Source organism: Peromyscus californicus, unplaced genomic scaffold (assembly GCF_007827085.1).
Source record: "Peromyscus californicus insignis strain IS unplaced genomic scaffold, ASM782708v3 Scaffold_17__1_contigs__length_78620276, whole genome shotgun sequence".
Taxonomy (NCBI): domain Eukaryota; kingdom Metazoa; phylum Chordata; class Mammalia; order Rodentia; family Cricetidae; genus Peromyscus; species Peromyscus californicus.
In genome coordinates this window covers 63,319,544-63,334,346 of record NW_026294469.1, presented here as the reverse complement: position 1 = coordinate 63,334,346, position 14,803 = coordinate 63,319,544, and the positions used below count along the sequence as shown (strand labels likewise).

At 51.0% G+C, this 14,803-nt stretch overlaps 1 protein-coding gene across 2 annotated transcripts in view; it reads right to left on the bottom strand.

Annotated features, from left to right (window-relative positions):
- The window catches only part of Myo5b (myosin VB), a 291,674-nt gene that overhangs the window by 15,340 nt on the left and 261,531 nt on the right, over positions 1-14,803 (bottom strand). The window contains exons 30-33 of one of the 2 annotated variants that reach the window (XM_052742545.1): positions 9,759-9,836; positions 6,842-7,040; positions 2,569-2,662; positions 296-439 (exon numbers count right to left, since the gene is read on the bottom strand). In XM_052742545.1, coding sequence (XP_052598505.1) covers positions 296-439; positions 2,569-2,662; positions 6,842-7,040; positions 9,759-9,836 — 515 coding nt within the window. The remainder of the gene's footprint in view (positions 1-295; positions 440-2,568; positions 2,663-6,841; positions 7,041-9,758; positions 9,837-14,803) is intronic. The other variant, XM_052742546.1, reaches the window with a different exon arrangement.

Genomic DNA, 14,803 nt, shown 5'->3' with positions numbered 1-14,803 from the left:
CCCCAGAGAAAAGAAGGGTTGCAGCAGCCACTGCAGAGAAGCATGTGGCGGGCAGGAGCCATGCAGCCCCTGGCAGAACAGGGCCCTCTCTTCCCTGCGCTGATGCAAGGCTACAGGGGGTGGATTTTGGAAAAGCATCTGGGAAGCTGTAGATGTACATCTACAGCTGTAGATGGCGGACATGAGTTGAAGGAGGGGGTTAAGAAGATCCGCAGGGGAGATGGGAGGGTTGGGGGTGAATAGAGATGGGAGAGGAAGGAGGGTTGGCAGGTGGCATGCCACTGCAGAGCCTGACCTGTCACCAGGTTCCGGATGAGGAGGGCCTCGTCCTCTTTGTGGTACTCCAGCATGCCTTGGAAGTCTTTCTCTTTTCGCTGGACTGTGACCTGTCTTGTGAGTTCATGGTGCCTCCTGTCACTCTGGGCCAATGCCTGGGCAGCTGAGTGGGAGAGAGAGGACAGAAACATGGTGAGAACCTGCAGCTGAATGCCTGCAGGAGGGGTATCCGGGCTTGGGGATCACGCTCAGGGTACCGGAGCACCCATACTCTATGAACCTGTTCCTCTATATCTGTGGGTCAAGGACTTCAGCACTTGTACTGTGAAAATGTGAGAAGTAGTGGCAGCCACATTCAGCCTGTCCTGCTGGCAAGCGCTTCTCTCCTCCTACCAAGCTGTAAGGAAGGTCCCTGAGTCTGGGAGGAGAGCCAGGCAGCCCTGTTCCACTCAGTTCCCTGTGCGGACCACAGTACTGCACTGACCATCAGGACACTATGATGGTACAGTTGTGGGCTGGCCAGGTGAGCAGGGACACCAGTGGGGCAGAAACACTGTAGCTGCCCTCTAAATGTAGTGTGAGCCCATGTAGGCACAATTGTCTGGGAGGCATCTTAGTGGTACCCATCGGGGGTATCAAGGACTTGTTAAACTTCATGACCTTTCCCCCAGCCCAGGGGAGGGTAGTAGATGCCAAATATTTATTCATGGCACACCTGGGTACCAACAGTGTGAGGGTGCTGTCATCAGCACAGGGCAGATAAGAAGTCCCCACCAGTCTGGCTGAGGAGGTACATTTGTGTGTGTGCACAGAAAAACACTTGACAATGCAGCTTGGCCAGGGGCCGGGCCAGGAGTGTGCACCATATGTGCCGGTGGAGGTGGAACACTGAGAAAGCCAAGCAGGAAGGAAGAAAGCAGGCAAGGACAGGGCTGGTCCATCAAACATCCCCTAGAGCGGTCATTCTATACCTTCCTAATGCTGTCTTCTCTACCTTCCCAATCACAAAAATACTTCCGTGGCTGCTTCATAGCTATAATTTTCTACTGTTAGGAATTGTAGTGTAAATATCTATGTTTTCTGATGGTCTTAGGTGACCCTTGTGAAAGGGTCATATGGACCCCCAAAGGGTTTGTGACCCACAGGTTGAGAACCATTGCCCTAGATGAATGGGAAACGAGCTGGGCAAGTGATCCTGGTGGGAATTTGTAACTGGCTGGAGGGATGCTATGTGTGTGTGTGTGTGTGTGTGTGTGTGTGTGTGTGTGTGTGTGTGTGTGTGTGTGTGCGCATATGTATATATATATGTGTACATAGAGGAGCACCAGGTAAGAGCTAGGATTTTACTCTGCTGGCTATGGGGAGGGGAGAGGGCAGACAGTGCTCTGAGCAGAGGCTCTGGGAAGCTACTGAGTCATCTAGGAACAGAGGACAAAGGTTGGTCCCAGGGTAGTCAGGGCACACACAGCCTGAAGCATGGAGGAAGGTTAAGATAGGTCTTCTGGACCTAGCAGCATGGAGAGGCTGGAAGCCGAGAGACTTGGAAAATGACTACGCGAGGATCCAAAGATAAGAACCCTGTAGATGACGGAGGTGCACAGGGCACATGCAGGGAGACCATCCACTGAGAAAAGGTCACAAGCTGCCCGGTGTGGGCGGGCAGAGATGCCCCTGACGCTACAGAAGCAGCGACTATACACTCGGTGATCAGTGGTGTGCCCAGAAGGCTGTGGCCTCAGGATAGCACAGGGCATGATTCCAAGCCTAGGGTGGTGGCTCTTGAGCTGAGGGGAGAATGAAGAAGAGAGTCATCTGTGGTACGAGGGGCCACAGGGCTACAAGCAGGGTGGGACATGTTTAGAGAGCGCAACAGTTAGCGTTCCAGGAAAGAACATGTCCATGGCTTTAGGAAAGGGATTTAGCCTTCTGTCTGCCCCTCCCTCTGGACTAGACTCCAACTTGAGAGTTTAATTGTGGCATCCCACGGCACGGGGTGAGGGCCCCAGGTCTTTGTGTCACAGTGTTCTTTCACACCAGGAAGCCTCCAAGGGCAGGCACCACTGTGAACCTGTGTGTCTCACTCCTCCAGCCTGCAGAAGCTGGCTCACACCTGCTCAAGCAGGTCTCCCTCCCTGCTGAGATGGGAGCTTCCGGGAAGCTGAATCCCTCCACGACAGGGCTGGAGCAGGCACAGCCACCAGAAAACTGATGAAGTCCCACAGGCTGGCCAAGTCCGCTCTGCCTCATGCATGCACTCAGGTCCCTATACTCAGGCACACCCAGGCACGGTACCTTCTAAGTCCTGGACCTTCTTCATGTAAATCTTCAGCTGCTTTTTCAGCTTCCTCTCATTCTTCTCCAGCTTTTCGACCAATTCTTTAAAATCCTGAAAGCACAAGGGAGCAGCAGTGTGAGCAGGATGTGGGCCTCACACCGAAGGAAAGGGGGAAATCCTTGCCAGGAACACAGGGACCCAAGGAGGCTAAGGAGCCCCACTCAGGGAAGGGCAGAAGGGCCGCCTCACACAGGCACAGCACCTGCTCAGAACCCAGGAAGGGCGATGAGTCAGAGTTCATTCTACCAGCAACAACAGGGTGAACTCCTCCCAGGGCGAATTCCTCCCATTGGGGCACTCTGGCGCCTTGTGGGATCCTAGGGCTCCCTAAGTCAAGCCTCCCCAGAGGACACCCAGCCGAGGTGTCCAGGGGAGCAGCGGGCAGCACTCAGGGTGGAGGTGTAGTCATGTAGGCGTATAGCTGGAAGGGTCAACAAGCCAAACGGGCTTCTGGGATGGGAAGCCAAACAGGACAGGGGCTGTGGCCTCAGTCGCTAGCAACTGTTGCCCCTGGAAGCCAGTCAGTCCACTGGGACCTAGAACAGTAAGCTGCCCAGGGAAGGACTTTGCAATCATTATCATCCCCACCACGCTGGGCGGTGGCTCTTTGAGAAAGTGAGAGAGGAAAGGAGCCCTGCTTTCACCGTTAGAGCCAAGCCTAGGTAACCAGAGTGACCGAGAGGGGAGAAGCAAGCGGATCATCCGGGACCTCTGAAACCTCTTGGGTGTGTATTCTCACACTCCGCCCCTGTGCGTATTACAGGGTATAGAACCCAGGGCCAGGGAAATGTGTGCTAGGCAAGTGCTCCATAGCTGGTGCTCCACCACCGAGACGGAACCTTTGCCTTGGAGTCCAAGGATTTATGTGTGTGTGGTGTGTGTGTGTGTGTGTGTGTGTGTGTGTGTGTGTGTGTGTGTGTACACTGTGTTTGCCCGTGTGAATAGGAGTGCAGGTGCCTGTGGGGGCCAGAGGATGGAGAAGGCTTTAAGGTAGGACCGCAGAAGAGAGTCAGCTACAAGATGAATACCAGTGCTATTGGGCTTTGCGGACAATTCTAACTATAGGTGTTTGGAGGGACTTTATCTTCACTGAAAAGGGGAAGGGGCTGGCCAGATGGCTCAGCCCTCAGAACTTACACGGTGGAGAGAACTGACTCCTGTGAGCTTTCCTCTAACGGCCACATGCGCGCGCAGTAGGATTCCCCACGAATAATAAATAGATAACACAAACCACAAAAAACCCTTCTCAGATGAGGGACATCTAAATGTTTGCGTAGTCCAAAGGACAGGGGTGATAGCACACACAGCTGGGGAGGGGGAGGAAGAAAAGGAAGGGGGAGGGAGGGAAGGATGGGGAGGAAGGGATGGGGGAGAACAGGCCAGAGACTGCAGGAAGCCAGTTGATACAATGGATTTAAGTGTCTTGAAACACTTTAGTCAAGATTCTTAGGGGACAAATAAGGTCTCCTGTCTTAGTCACTGTTCTATTGCTGTGAAGAGACACCATGACCAAGGCATCTCTCTAAAAGAAAACATCTAATTGGAGGCTGGCTTACAGTTTCAGTCTTAGTCCATTACCATCTAGGCAGGGAGCACGATAGCATACAGGCAGGTAGCTGAGAGCTACATCCTGATCCACAGGATGAGAGACTCTGGGCTTGGCATGGGCTTTGAAACCTTGAAGCCCACACCCAGGGACACAATCCAACAAGGCTGCGCCTTCGAATCCTTTTAATCTTTTCAAGCACTGCCATTCCCTGGTGACTAAGCATTCAAATCTACGAGTCTATGGGGCCATTTCTTATCCCAAACACCACACCTGTGAGCCCTGGGGTTTATGATGGCCCCATCTCACCCCCAGGCACCCATCCTATCGACTAAGCCAATCCACCGAATGAGGAGTGTTGCAGACCCAGTCAAGGTTGTGGTACTGCAACTGCCAGCTGATTCCCATGAATGGCGATGTTACCGAGTCCAGAAGACAAAAAGGCACTCGGGACTCCCCATAATTGTTCTTCACAAACTTCCACAAAACTCTGGGGGATAATCAACAAATACCCTGACACCTGTGTGCAGCTAAACACCAGACGCCTCAACAAGGAAGGGTAAAGTCCAACAGTCAGGCTGCAGCCACTATTCTGTTTTGAGGCACAGGCTTCACAGCCAGCCTCTGCAAAGGAGTCTGGGAAAGGCATCCCTCCACTTGAATCTCTTGTGTAGATGCTGACTGTGACCCATGGTGCTGCATCCTGTCCGCCAGCTCTTCAGGTTAACAGCTTTTGTTTAAAATGCCAGGGAGCCTTCTCCTTAATGTGCTAAGCAGAATCATGTAAAGCTGTGCTCCTCACCCTTGCAGCACACTGGACCCCCCTGGGAATCTCCAAAGCCTGAGCTCAGCAAACTCAGGATGAATTAAGGCAACACTAAAGCTGGCAAACTCCTGGAGCTACTATTGAGGCCCACATCCACAAAGGCCACAGTGATGGGGACTACAGGACCAAATTAACCCAAGAGAAGTCTTGGCATCGAAGGTTGACTGTGTCTGAAGACATCTCTAGAGGAGATGCTACCAGAACAATTACATCCTTATCCTACCCACAATCCTCTCTGACCTCTTCAGCCAGAATTGCCCTAAATTCCTGGATGTTTAGCTCTTAAGGTTCCCATGTTTTGTTGTAGTAAGTTGTATACACCTGTCCTCCTCCTTGCCCAATGCCCATGACTCATCTGCCAGCACAAAGCTGGTATGGATATTTGCTGACAATGGGGACAAACCACAAATAGTCCTTAGAACGTGCTACATACATGTTGGTTCTGCTTCTGGGTCATAGTTCCAGACCCTGTGCTACAAGTCTCCCAAAAGGTGGCAAACTATAGTCTCCTTGTCTCTCTCCTTGTCTTCATAGACCAAGAACCTCAGGCTCCTACTCACATGCCAAGGTTCACTACTCTTCTCAAGGTGGGGACTGTCCACTGACTCTCCTAGGCTGCAAGTGAGTACAGCAACTCTATGTTACACAGCTCTTTTTGCTAGCTGGTCATCCACCATATCACATGTCCAGTGGCCCCCCAGGAAGCATCGACCTGCAAATGCATTTTCTAGGTTATGTCCTTCACGTACCAGAAGCTGGCTCAACAACTTATTTGCTTTTTAGATATATACAAAATAGGTTTCATGATGATGTTTTCATACATGTATATTATTGCCAACAACATGTGCATTTCTGTGCATCAGGCCAATTGTCTATAGTGACAAGAGGACATATTATGGGAAAGAGGAGGAGGAGGAGTCACATGTGAATCCGGTACCTTACCTCCTCTTTGGGTTGACCCAAACCCAGGCTGCCTGGTCCCAGGTGCAATGATGGCCCAGCTGGGATGGACTGGAAGCCCTGCTAGTGTGTGCCCTGCCGATCAGGCTTGGGTACTTCCTGCTGTTCCCTCAGACACCCCACCCCAGAAGACATGTGAACTCCACTTCCATTCTCCTTCATAAATCCTCTAGTTCAATTTTTTTCTTTTTCTGTAATCTGGGCTGCTAATTCCATGGAGAATCATGTTTTTATCAATACTGTCTTCCTTATGCCCTTCATTTTGTCATCCTCCTGACCTGTAAGTTCTCCAGGGGACACACTCTCCCATCCTTCTAACATCTGCCATGACCACCAAAGACAGCCACCAATCATTTCTGTTCCCATCAAAGGACAAGTACATTCCTACTACATACGGCTGAGCCGTGAGATTTGTTTTGGTCACTAGCATGGGGCAGAAGTAATGTCATGTTGGTTCTGGGCACAGGCCTTTAGGAGCCCTATGGCTCCTGCTTTCTTCTTCTTGGAAGCCAGTGCCACATACAGTATCTCAGGCTAGGCTAGGGAATGAGACAGGGCACATGAGAGAGACATCTCATGGAGGAAGACCCAGGTCCAGACATCAGAATGAAGCTACAGCAGATCTTCCAGCTCCATGTGGAGCATAGCCAAGTTGTCGGATAGTCATAGCCATTGGGATCTGCCAGAATCCCTGACCTGGATGTAGACACTGGCATTTTAATACATCAGGTCCTATGCCATTTGTTTCAATTATCACTCATCAACAGACAGGGGTTTTCTAGGTCTCTGTTCCTACTGCAGAGCTAAGGACATGAGCCTTGCCCATCTGGCATCTCCTGATCACATTCCATCTAGAAAGGATCCCAAGAGCTACAACCCACGAGGCACGGCCGCTTACCAGGTTCTCATTGGTCAGTCGAGTTATCTCCTGCTGGACCCCAAACTCCACCTGGGCCTCTGGGGAGAGCAGCAGGGTCTGGCAGAAGGTCTGCTGCTGCTTGTCCATCTCCTCTTTCAGGGCCTCCACCTGCGCCTTGAGACGCTCCACCTCCTCCTCATGCTCCAGGCTCTGGGCCTGCAGCTGGGCCTCCAGCAACCTGCACCCGAGAAAGCAGCCAGGTCACCATGTGGCTGGGGTGGGCGCCCACGGTGAGAGGCCACAGACAAAAACACAGCAGGGAGCAGTCAAGCACATAGCAGGAGCGATCACATGGCCCCAGCCAGGATGATGCAGCGGGGAGGCGGGTACCGACGGGCAAGCAAGCCAACTCGCCATCCTCTCAGATGACCGGAAACCACGGCTAAAGGCACCCTGGGGTTTAGCCTTCTTTTATCACCCTCATTCCCCCCCCCGCCCCCCATGGGCACAGCCTACTGGTTTGGGATTGAGAGACTGTCTCCATGACAATATGCCGTTAACACAGATAAATGTCTCATAGTGTCCTTGAAATAGCGGCGTCAACATATGCTCTAAAGTTTGTAAGAATTTCCTTGTATAGACAAAATACTGAAAAACAGAGCTCATTGTGTTAGTTTATTCTCCCTTCAGGAGATGCCTCTCTTTTTTTAGAAGGAGAAGAGCTATTGTTTGCCTTTCCTTTCCACCCTTACTGCCCCACTTTACCTCGTAAGTGATCATTTACAGTTTTCCCTCTGGTCTAAACGGCTAAGACTATGTGGGGGAACGTGCCATAAGAAGCAAAGATCCAGAGGAAGCTTGGAGAGGCTCAGGAGGAGGCGCAGAGATTTCTGTCCAAGAGGCCCATGGTTCAAGGTCAGTGCCTGCCCACTTTAGCAGGAGCTTCAGCTCGATCTGACCCTGACATGGCCAGATGCAACAGGGGCGTCTCCTGGGACTTCAGTCACCTGATGTAGCTTTCTGATCTATTAGGCCACCTTCAGCAAAAAGGGACATGGTCAGTGGGTTCTGAGGACATGCTCACCCCAGTCTTTCCCTGGGACGTAGTAAAGTTTCTGCCCAGGGTGGTGCCCAGGGCCATCTCCTGGTGTCCAGATGGCAAGGAGTGGGCAGCCACCATACGTTTGCTGTTCTGCTGGTTTGGGAGATAACTACCATAGAGAAGGAGGAGCAAGAGAGAAAGAGGACATCTGCTTTGTTGGCGGCAGCAGCCACATTTTAGGCAGCCAAGTCAGTTCTACAGGCCGACATGTGTGAGGGCTTCTCAGCAAAGGGATGGGAATGAAAGAGAAGATGATGAAGGGATTGTCTACCACCTCAGGCCTACTACCACAGGAAACAACAGTCACCCGAGAGTGGTAGACGATGCTCTGGTAATGAAACTGGCATTTTCGATAGCACACAGTATTCAGACACCATTCAGCATTGGCTACAAGAGACTAAAACTCCATCAGTGTAGGAGGTAAAGTTAACAGGAAGGAGGGCGTGGACCTTTTGGTTCTAGGGAGCTGTCCCAGGACCACTTTCTGATCTGCTGTGTGTCCCCTGCTTGCATCTGCCTTACTCTCAAGTGGATTCAGCTCAGGGCTCTACGGCAGGAGTAAGATTCCCATCCAAGCGTCCGAAAGATCTCCTGAAGCACAGACCTGTGTGCTATTTTCCAACGCATTCACTTGAGTCTTCTTTGTACCACATCCAATCTCAAGACAGACCTGAGGAGCGCCCTGGAAATGTGCACACCAGTTCCTGCTCTAACAAACTTCTGACTGGCAAGACTCTGACCTTGTTGAATAACCACCACAGAAAGCTAATGCCTCTGTACTTTCTACATATGTAAAGCTTTACCTGAGGTGATCCTCTTCCGTCTGCTGACCCTGGGTGGCAGGGCCTGCTCTAGTCCACCATTTGACAGTAAGGAACCCGACCACACCCCTGCTCAGGTTATGGGGTCCAGCAAAGGATGCAGCACTGGACTTGCTGCTCCCTTCACTGCCATGTAGGAATCTCCATGATCTCACCACCAGCAGCGGCAGGGAGAGGGCCACTTGACAGCTGAGGTATGGGCACACCCCAGTCACTGAGGGAGCCGGGCCTAGCACTCATTCACCCTCGGCCCTGATTGATGACCCCCACCCCCCATTTCTTGTTGAGGAAAAAAATGAACCAAGTCATGCTTCTGCTCTCTAAAAGTCACAGCAAGTATGACAGGCCTTGGCGCTGTCCTCGCTCTGCCTATGTCCCTGGCTAAACTGTTCGCCGACTGCTAAAGGTGGATGGGGTCAGTGTTGCTGCTGACAACAAATGTTAGATGGTCTACTTAACCAGAACTGAACCAGGCCCTTAAACCTGCCAAGCTGTGCTCACAAGGGCGCTGTGAGGGGCAGCCAGCATGACGTATCCTCAGCACTCGTCTGTTAGTGCCGGGACCAGCTGCATGCTGATAGCATGTACCAAGGGGCCTTGCATTTGCAGCACAGTCAGCATGCAAACGAGGTCAAGGACTTCGGCTAGCCCTGAAGGGTTAAGCAGGGTGGCATGTAGCATGTCAGCAGCATCATGGGCCCTGGAGTCCCACAGCTAAGTTTCCTTTGTGTGACTTCTGCTATAGAAACCCTGCCTCTTCTCTCCATCTATAGAATGAAGAGTTGGGCCACACGGTCTCTCAGGTTCAACTGGGCCACCTAGTGCCACCATCTTGACCCAGGCAAGCACCTTCTGCTGACGTCATCTACACGACCCAGGCACAAAATGATGGATGGGCAACCCCTAGGGATTGCTGGCCGGAAGCCCGTGTGAACTGTGCCCAATGCTCTCACAGTTGCTCAGGCCAAAACAAGGAACGTAGACATGAGCAGGCACACAGCTGAAGCACATACAAGACGGGAGCATGTTTGACCTGGTAACTTGCTTTAGGCCTTGGTAAGCCAAGCCGAGTTCTCCATCTTCATTCAAATATCCCCAATCCTCAGTCTGGCTAGAGATAAAGTACAGAAAAAGAGGGTGTCCAGTGGAGAGGAGAGAGGCATTCAGACAGACTGGAAAGCTTACAGGCAAGGCTTGGAGTCAAGAAAAGGGCACGGACTGCAGGCTGTTTTCCCACACTTCTCTCCGGCTACCACACTCCTGCAGACAGAATCCCCCTGGAGTTTCCCAGGTTTCAGGTACTGTCTGGGAAAGAGGTTCATGTGGTCTCACAGAGGTCCACCAACAGCTGCAGCTCAGGTACATGCTTGCCAAAGACACCAAAGAGCTGTACTTGTTCCAGTGACTCTACAAAGAACAGCCGCACAGTAGCCCAGGCTGGGCCATGGCACTTCCCTGTCTCACACCCACCATGCTTTCTTCCATCTGAAGGAACTGAAAGGACAGGGGGACAAGTCTAAACAGGGTCTGAAGAGAGTACACCAAACGAGCATACGGCACCACAGGGGCTGAGCAGGCCCTCACAGTATGGAGGGTGCTGCAGCACAGGGCAGCAGGTGAGACACCTGGGGGGGGGGTGCGGGCAGGCCCTCACGGTATGGAGGGTGCTGCAGCACAGGGCAGCAGGTGAGACACCTGGGAGGGGGGTGCGGGCAGGCCCTCACGGTATGGAGGGTGCTGGTCTCCCTTTCAATGCACAGCTTTCTGCCATTCTCTAAGAGCAAGTAATTGCTTACTAACCTTAACTCCAGCTCTCCTTACAGAGGTGTAGGGGTGTGTGTGTGTGTGTGTGTGTGTGTGTGTGTGTGTGTATACGTGTGTGTGTATGTATATGTGTGTATGTATATGTGTATATATATGTGTATGTATATGTGTGTATGTATATGTGTGTATGTGTGTGTGTATATGTGTGTGTATGTATATGTGTGTATGTATATGTGTATATATATGTGTATGTATATGTGTGTATGTATATGTGTGTATGTGTGTGTGTGTGTATACGTGTGTGTGTGTATGTATATGTGTGTATGTATGTGTGTGTATGTATATGTGTATATATATGTGTATGTATATGTGTGTGTATGTATATGTGTGTATGTGTGTGTGTGTGTATACGTGTGTGTGTGTATGTATATGTGTGTATGTATGTGTGTGTATGTATATGTGTATATATATGTGTATGTATATGTGTGTGTATGTATATGTGTGTATGTGTGTGTGTATATGTGTGTGTGTGTATGTATATGTGTGTATGTGTGTGTATGTATATGTGTATATATATGTGTATGTATATGTGTGTGTATGTATATGTGTGTATGTGTGTGTGTATGTATATGTGTGTATGTATGTGTGTGTATGTATATGTGTATATATATGTGTATGTGTATGTGTGTATGTATATGTGTGTATGTGTGTGTGTGTATACGTGTGTGTGTATGTATATGTGTGTATGTATGTGTGTGTATGTATATGTGTATATATATGTGTATGTATATGTGTGTGTATGTATGTGTGTGTGTGTGTGTGTGTGTGTGTGTGTGTGTGTGTGTGTGTGTTAAAGTTAACTGCAACAAACTTACAGGCTGAGAACTGAATGTCTTCCCTTGACTTACGTTACATACCATTTCCCTGTCCAGTCAACCCATGAAAGCAGGTCCCTGGTATTTTCTATTGGTCATGTCAGCTGCCTGATGTCAGCCAAGGTGGCTCTGGGAGGTCACTGTGCCCCATGCTCTTCTTATCTCACCCCACAAAGTCCTGGGCACAAGGGTGTCTTTAAAGGCCAGTGAGCTAGCTGGTAGAGGGCATGAATCATGGAGCAAGAATTAGTCCACACAGCCTACTAGAAAGACCATTCAGCCCATGCCAGAACCCCGATGGCAAACCAAACAGCCCTGGGCAAGCCAGCTACTGTCTTGCTTAGTCATGCTTTGAGTAAAACCCAGGGGCTGAAAGTATCCATTCCAGATCCTTCCAGAGCTAGCCTCTAGCAGGAGGTCACCAGACCCTTAGTGCTTTCACAGTCTGTTTCCTGGGCTGGGGCGCCGACATCCGTACCAACCTCTCTCTGAAGGTCTACTTCTAGGACCTTTCTGTGGCGTCTGTTCCTAGTCTACAGCCAACCCCTTAGTGTTAGAAGCTCCCATCTCTGCGGCAAGGCAGTGAGACGGACTATTGCCAACAAGGTTACTTTGAGGAACACCGCCATCTAAGTCTTCTGCCAGGTCAATGCCTGGAACTTCACCAATGTGGTGGTTTGAAGGACAATGGCCCCCACAGGTATGAATACTTGGTCCCCAGCTGGTGAACTGTTAGGGAAGGATTAGGAAGGGGGGGCTTTGTTGGAGGAGGTGTGTTACTGAGGGTGGACTTTGGAAGGACTTTGCCATTCTCAGTATCTCTCTCTACCCTGGGCTTCTAGATCAAGATCTAGGCTCTCAGCTCCTGCTCCAGCATTGTGCTGCCATATTCCTCACCTGATGGTCACGAACTCTAACTCCCTGAAACTGTAAGCCCCCATTTTTTTTTTCTGTTAATGGCCTTGGCCATGGTGCCTTATCACAGAAATGGGAAAGTAACTAAGATAGTCAGGTACTGCTTTCCCTTCCTGCGCCCAGCAGTTAGGTGTCCTGGGTAAGCCACATGTCTCAGGAAATCTGAGGACCCAAGGCTGTGTTGAGCAGGGGCTGATATCAGCACCTCCTGTTCTCAGATGTGAAGGCTCGCATCTGCCTAGGGTCCTTTGTAGCAATGCTGGACTCCAAAGGAGGCCCTGGGGCTGTAGGAGTTCTTGGAAGTGCTCAGCTGCTGTGGGATGGTCTGTATGTGCTCTGATTGGTCAATAAATAAAACATTGATTGGCCAGTGGCCAGGCAGGAAGTATAGGCGGGACTAACAGAGAGGAGAATTGAGAGAACAGGAAGGAGGAGGGAGACACTGCCAGCTGCCGCCATGACAAGCAGCATGTGAAGATGCCGGTAAGCACCGAGCCACGTAGCAAGTGGGCTCTCAGACTGCCGAGGCTTGGCGGGACTCGGAGAGAAAACTCCAGCTACACTCAGCAAGTGTGCACCAGGGCTGAAGAGGGATGAAGGCCAGCACGCTGTACTCCAGCTATCCCCTCTGCTGCAAGTGGAGGCATGCTGGCACCTGGCTGGACCTCTGGGGGTCTCCCAATCTTCCTTTGAGGCTTCCCAGTCCTGCTGACTGATCTTTAGAGCTCGAGAGGGGACTGCTGGGTCTCCGAGAACATTAGCTCACTTCTGTAATTCTCATCCTTTTCAGAGTGACACGTGGGTGATGCCCAGACATACTTCTTGGAAGTTAGCATCAGTCCTCATGTTACTAATTTTACAGGGAAATAGAGTTCTGAATTCTGTCACATGCTGGGTATCATGGAGAAAGGAAAAACAAAAACAAAAACAAAAACAAAAACAAAAACAAACAAACATCCCAGACTCTAGGCTTCAAAACATGAAAACAGGCACATGAGTAAATTAAAAACTAGTGAATCAGCTCCGGACTCAGTAGAGACTTTTGCTCTTAGGTGAAAGAGACTCAAAGTACCAGAGACGCAGACTCTTCATGCCTGTGCTTGGGAGTGTGGCTGGGGAGAGAGTGACATCTGCTGGTGGGAAGAGGAAAAGCCAAACAGCTTAGCTTCAGGAAATCACCAAATATTCACGGATTCCCTGCGCACAGGCACACCTGAACTGGCTAAACACAAAGGAATAACCAGCAAGGCCTGCGGTTCATTGTGGAGCCAGGAGCCCCACCAGATGCTCTTCTGCATTCTCTGGCCTGATTTTCCATGGGTTAGGTTAAGTGAGCTGTATGACCTCGGAAGTATTTTCTACTAGCCGTAGAGGTCATGCAACAGAAATGGTTTCAGAGAGGATGCACTTTCCTCTGCAGACCTTGGAAAATAGGACCAAGCAACAAGCCTCTGTCATATATCTAGGCATGTTGAGGCTGGTCGGTTCCTTGTGTGTAGGAAGACCCCTATGTGCTCTGTGGGTACTTACTTCTTTAGCACACACTGAATTTTCTCTCAGCCGCCCAGGATCTTTGCTGGGGCCTCTGAGAAGTAGATCAGGAGCCCAGACACAGAGGGAGAAAGAGGCCACACGCGGGAAGCTGCCTTCAGAGCTAGGCTCTGTCTAGCTGCACTTGTCTCTCTAAGAACTGGCACCTCCAATGGCCTGGCTCTAGACAAAGGCATAAAGCTTCTCTGTGCTGAGGCCTCCTGCTGTTTCCTGGGTCCCAAGGACAGATGCAACAGTGCACTCTCTGACTTGCTGTGGAGGACTTCTACAGCCTTGGCAGGGCTTTGGTGAAAGTGTACGGAGGTGGGGTGTGGGCGTCAGAGGAGTACTGTTCTTGAAGGCAGACCTAAGCTGAGTCCCAGGCACACTCCATGTCCAAGTCCTAAGCCAGCTCTGTGACCTGGAGGTTCTGCCTAGGGGAGGCTGGCCTGGTGGTGGCAGCAGCTTCTCTCCTAGTCCACATTTCCATCATTCTCCCAGAGCAGCTGGGAGAGGATGATAGACTTCTGGCTATAAACTTGGCTTCCATGGCTGTTTCTTTCCCTTAGCTTTTCTGTAAGTAAAGCAGTCAGAACAATGCTGGCCACTCCCAGCTCCCAAGACGGCAGCATAAGCTTGCAGAAGCAGAAGAGGGAGTGTTTCACTCTCTAGGAGCTCTTGCCAGAGCAGGCCTTAGTACTGCTGGGCTGTAGGCTCACAGTGCAGGGGAAACACATGCCCGCAGACTCACAGTGCAGGGGAGACCCTGGCCTGCAGACTCACAGTGCAGGGGAGACCCTGGCCTGTAGGCTCCAGTGAAGGGGAGACCCTGGCCTGCAGGTTGACAGTGCAGGGGAGACCCTGGCCTGCAGACTCACAGTGCAGGGGAGACCCTGGCCTGCAGGTTGACAGTGCAGGTGAGACACAGAACAGGAGGAATTTCTCTGCAGATCTGGACAGGCCATGAAAACTCAGCGGGTGGGAACAGTGCTGA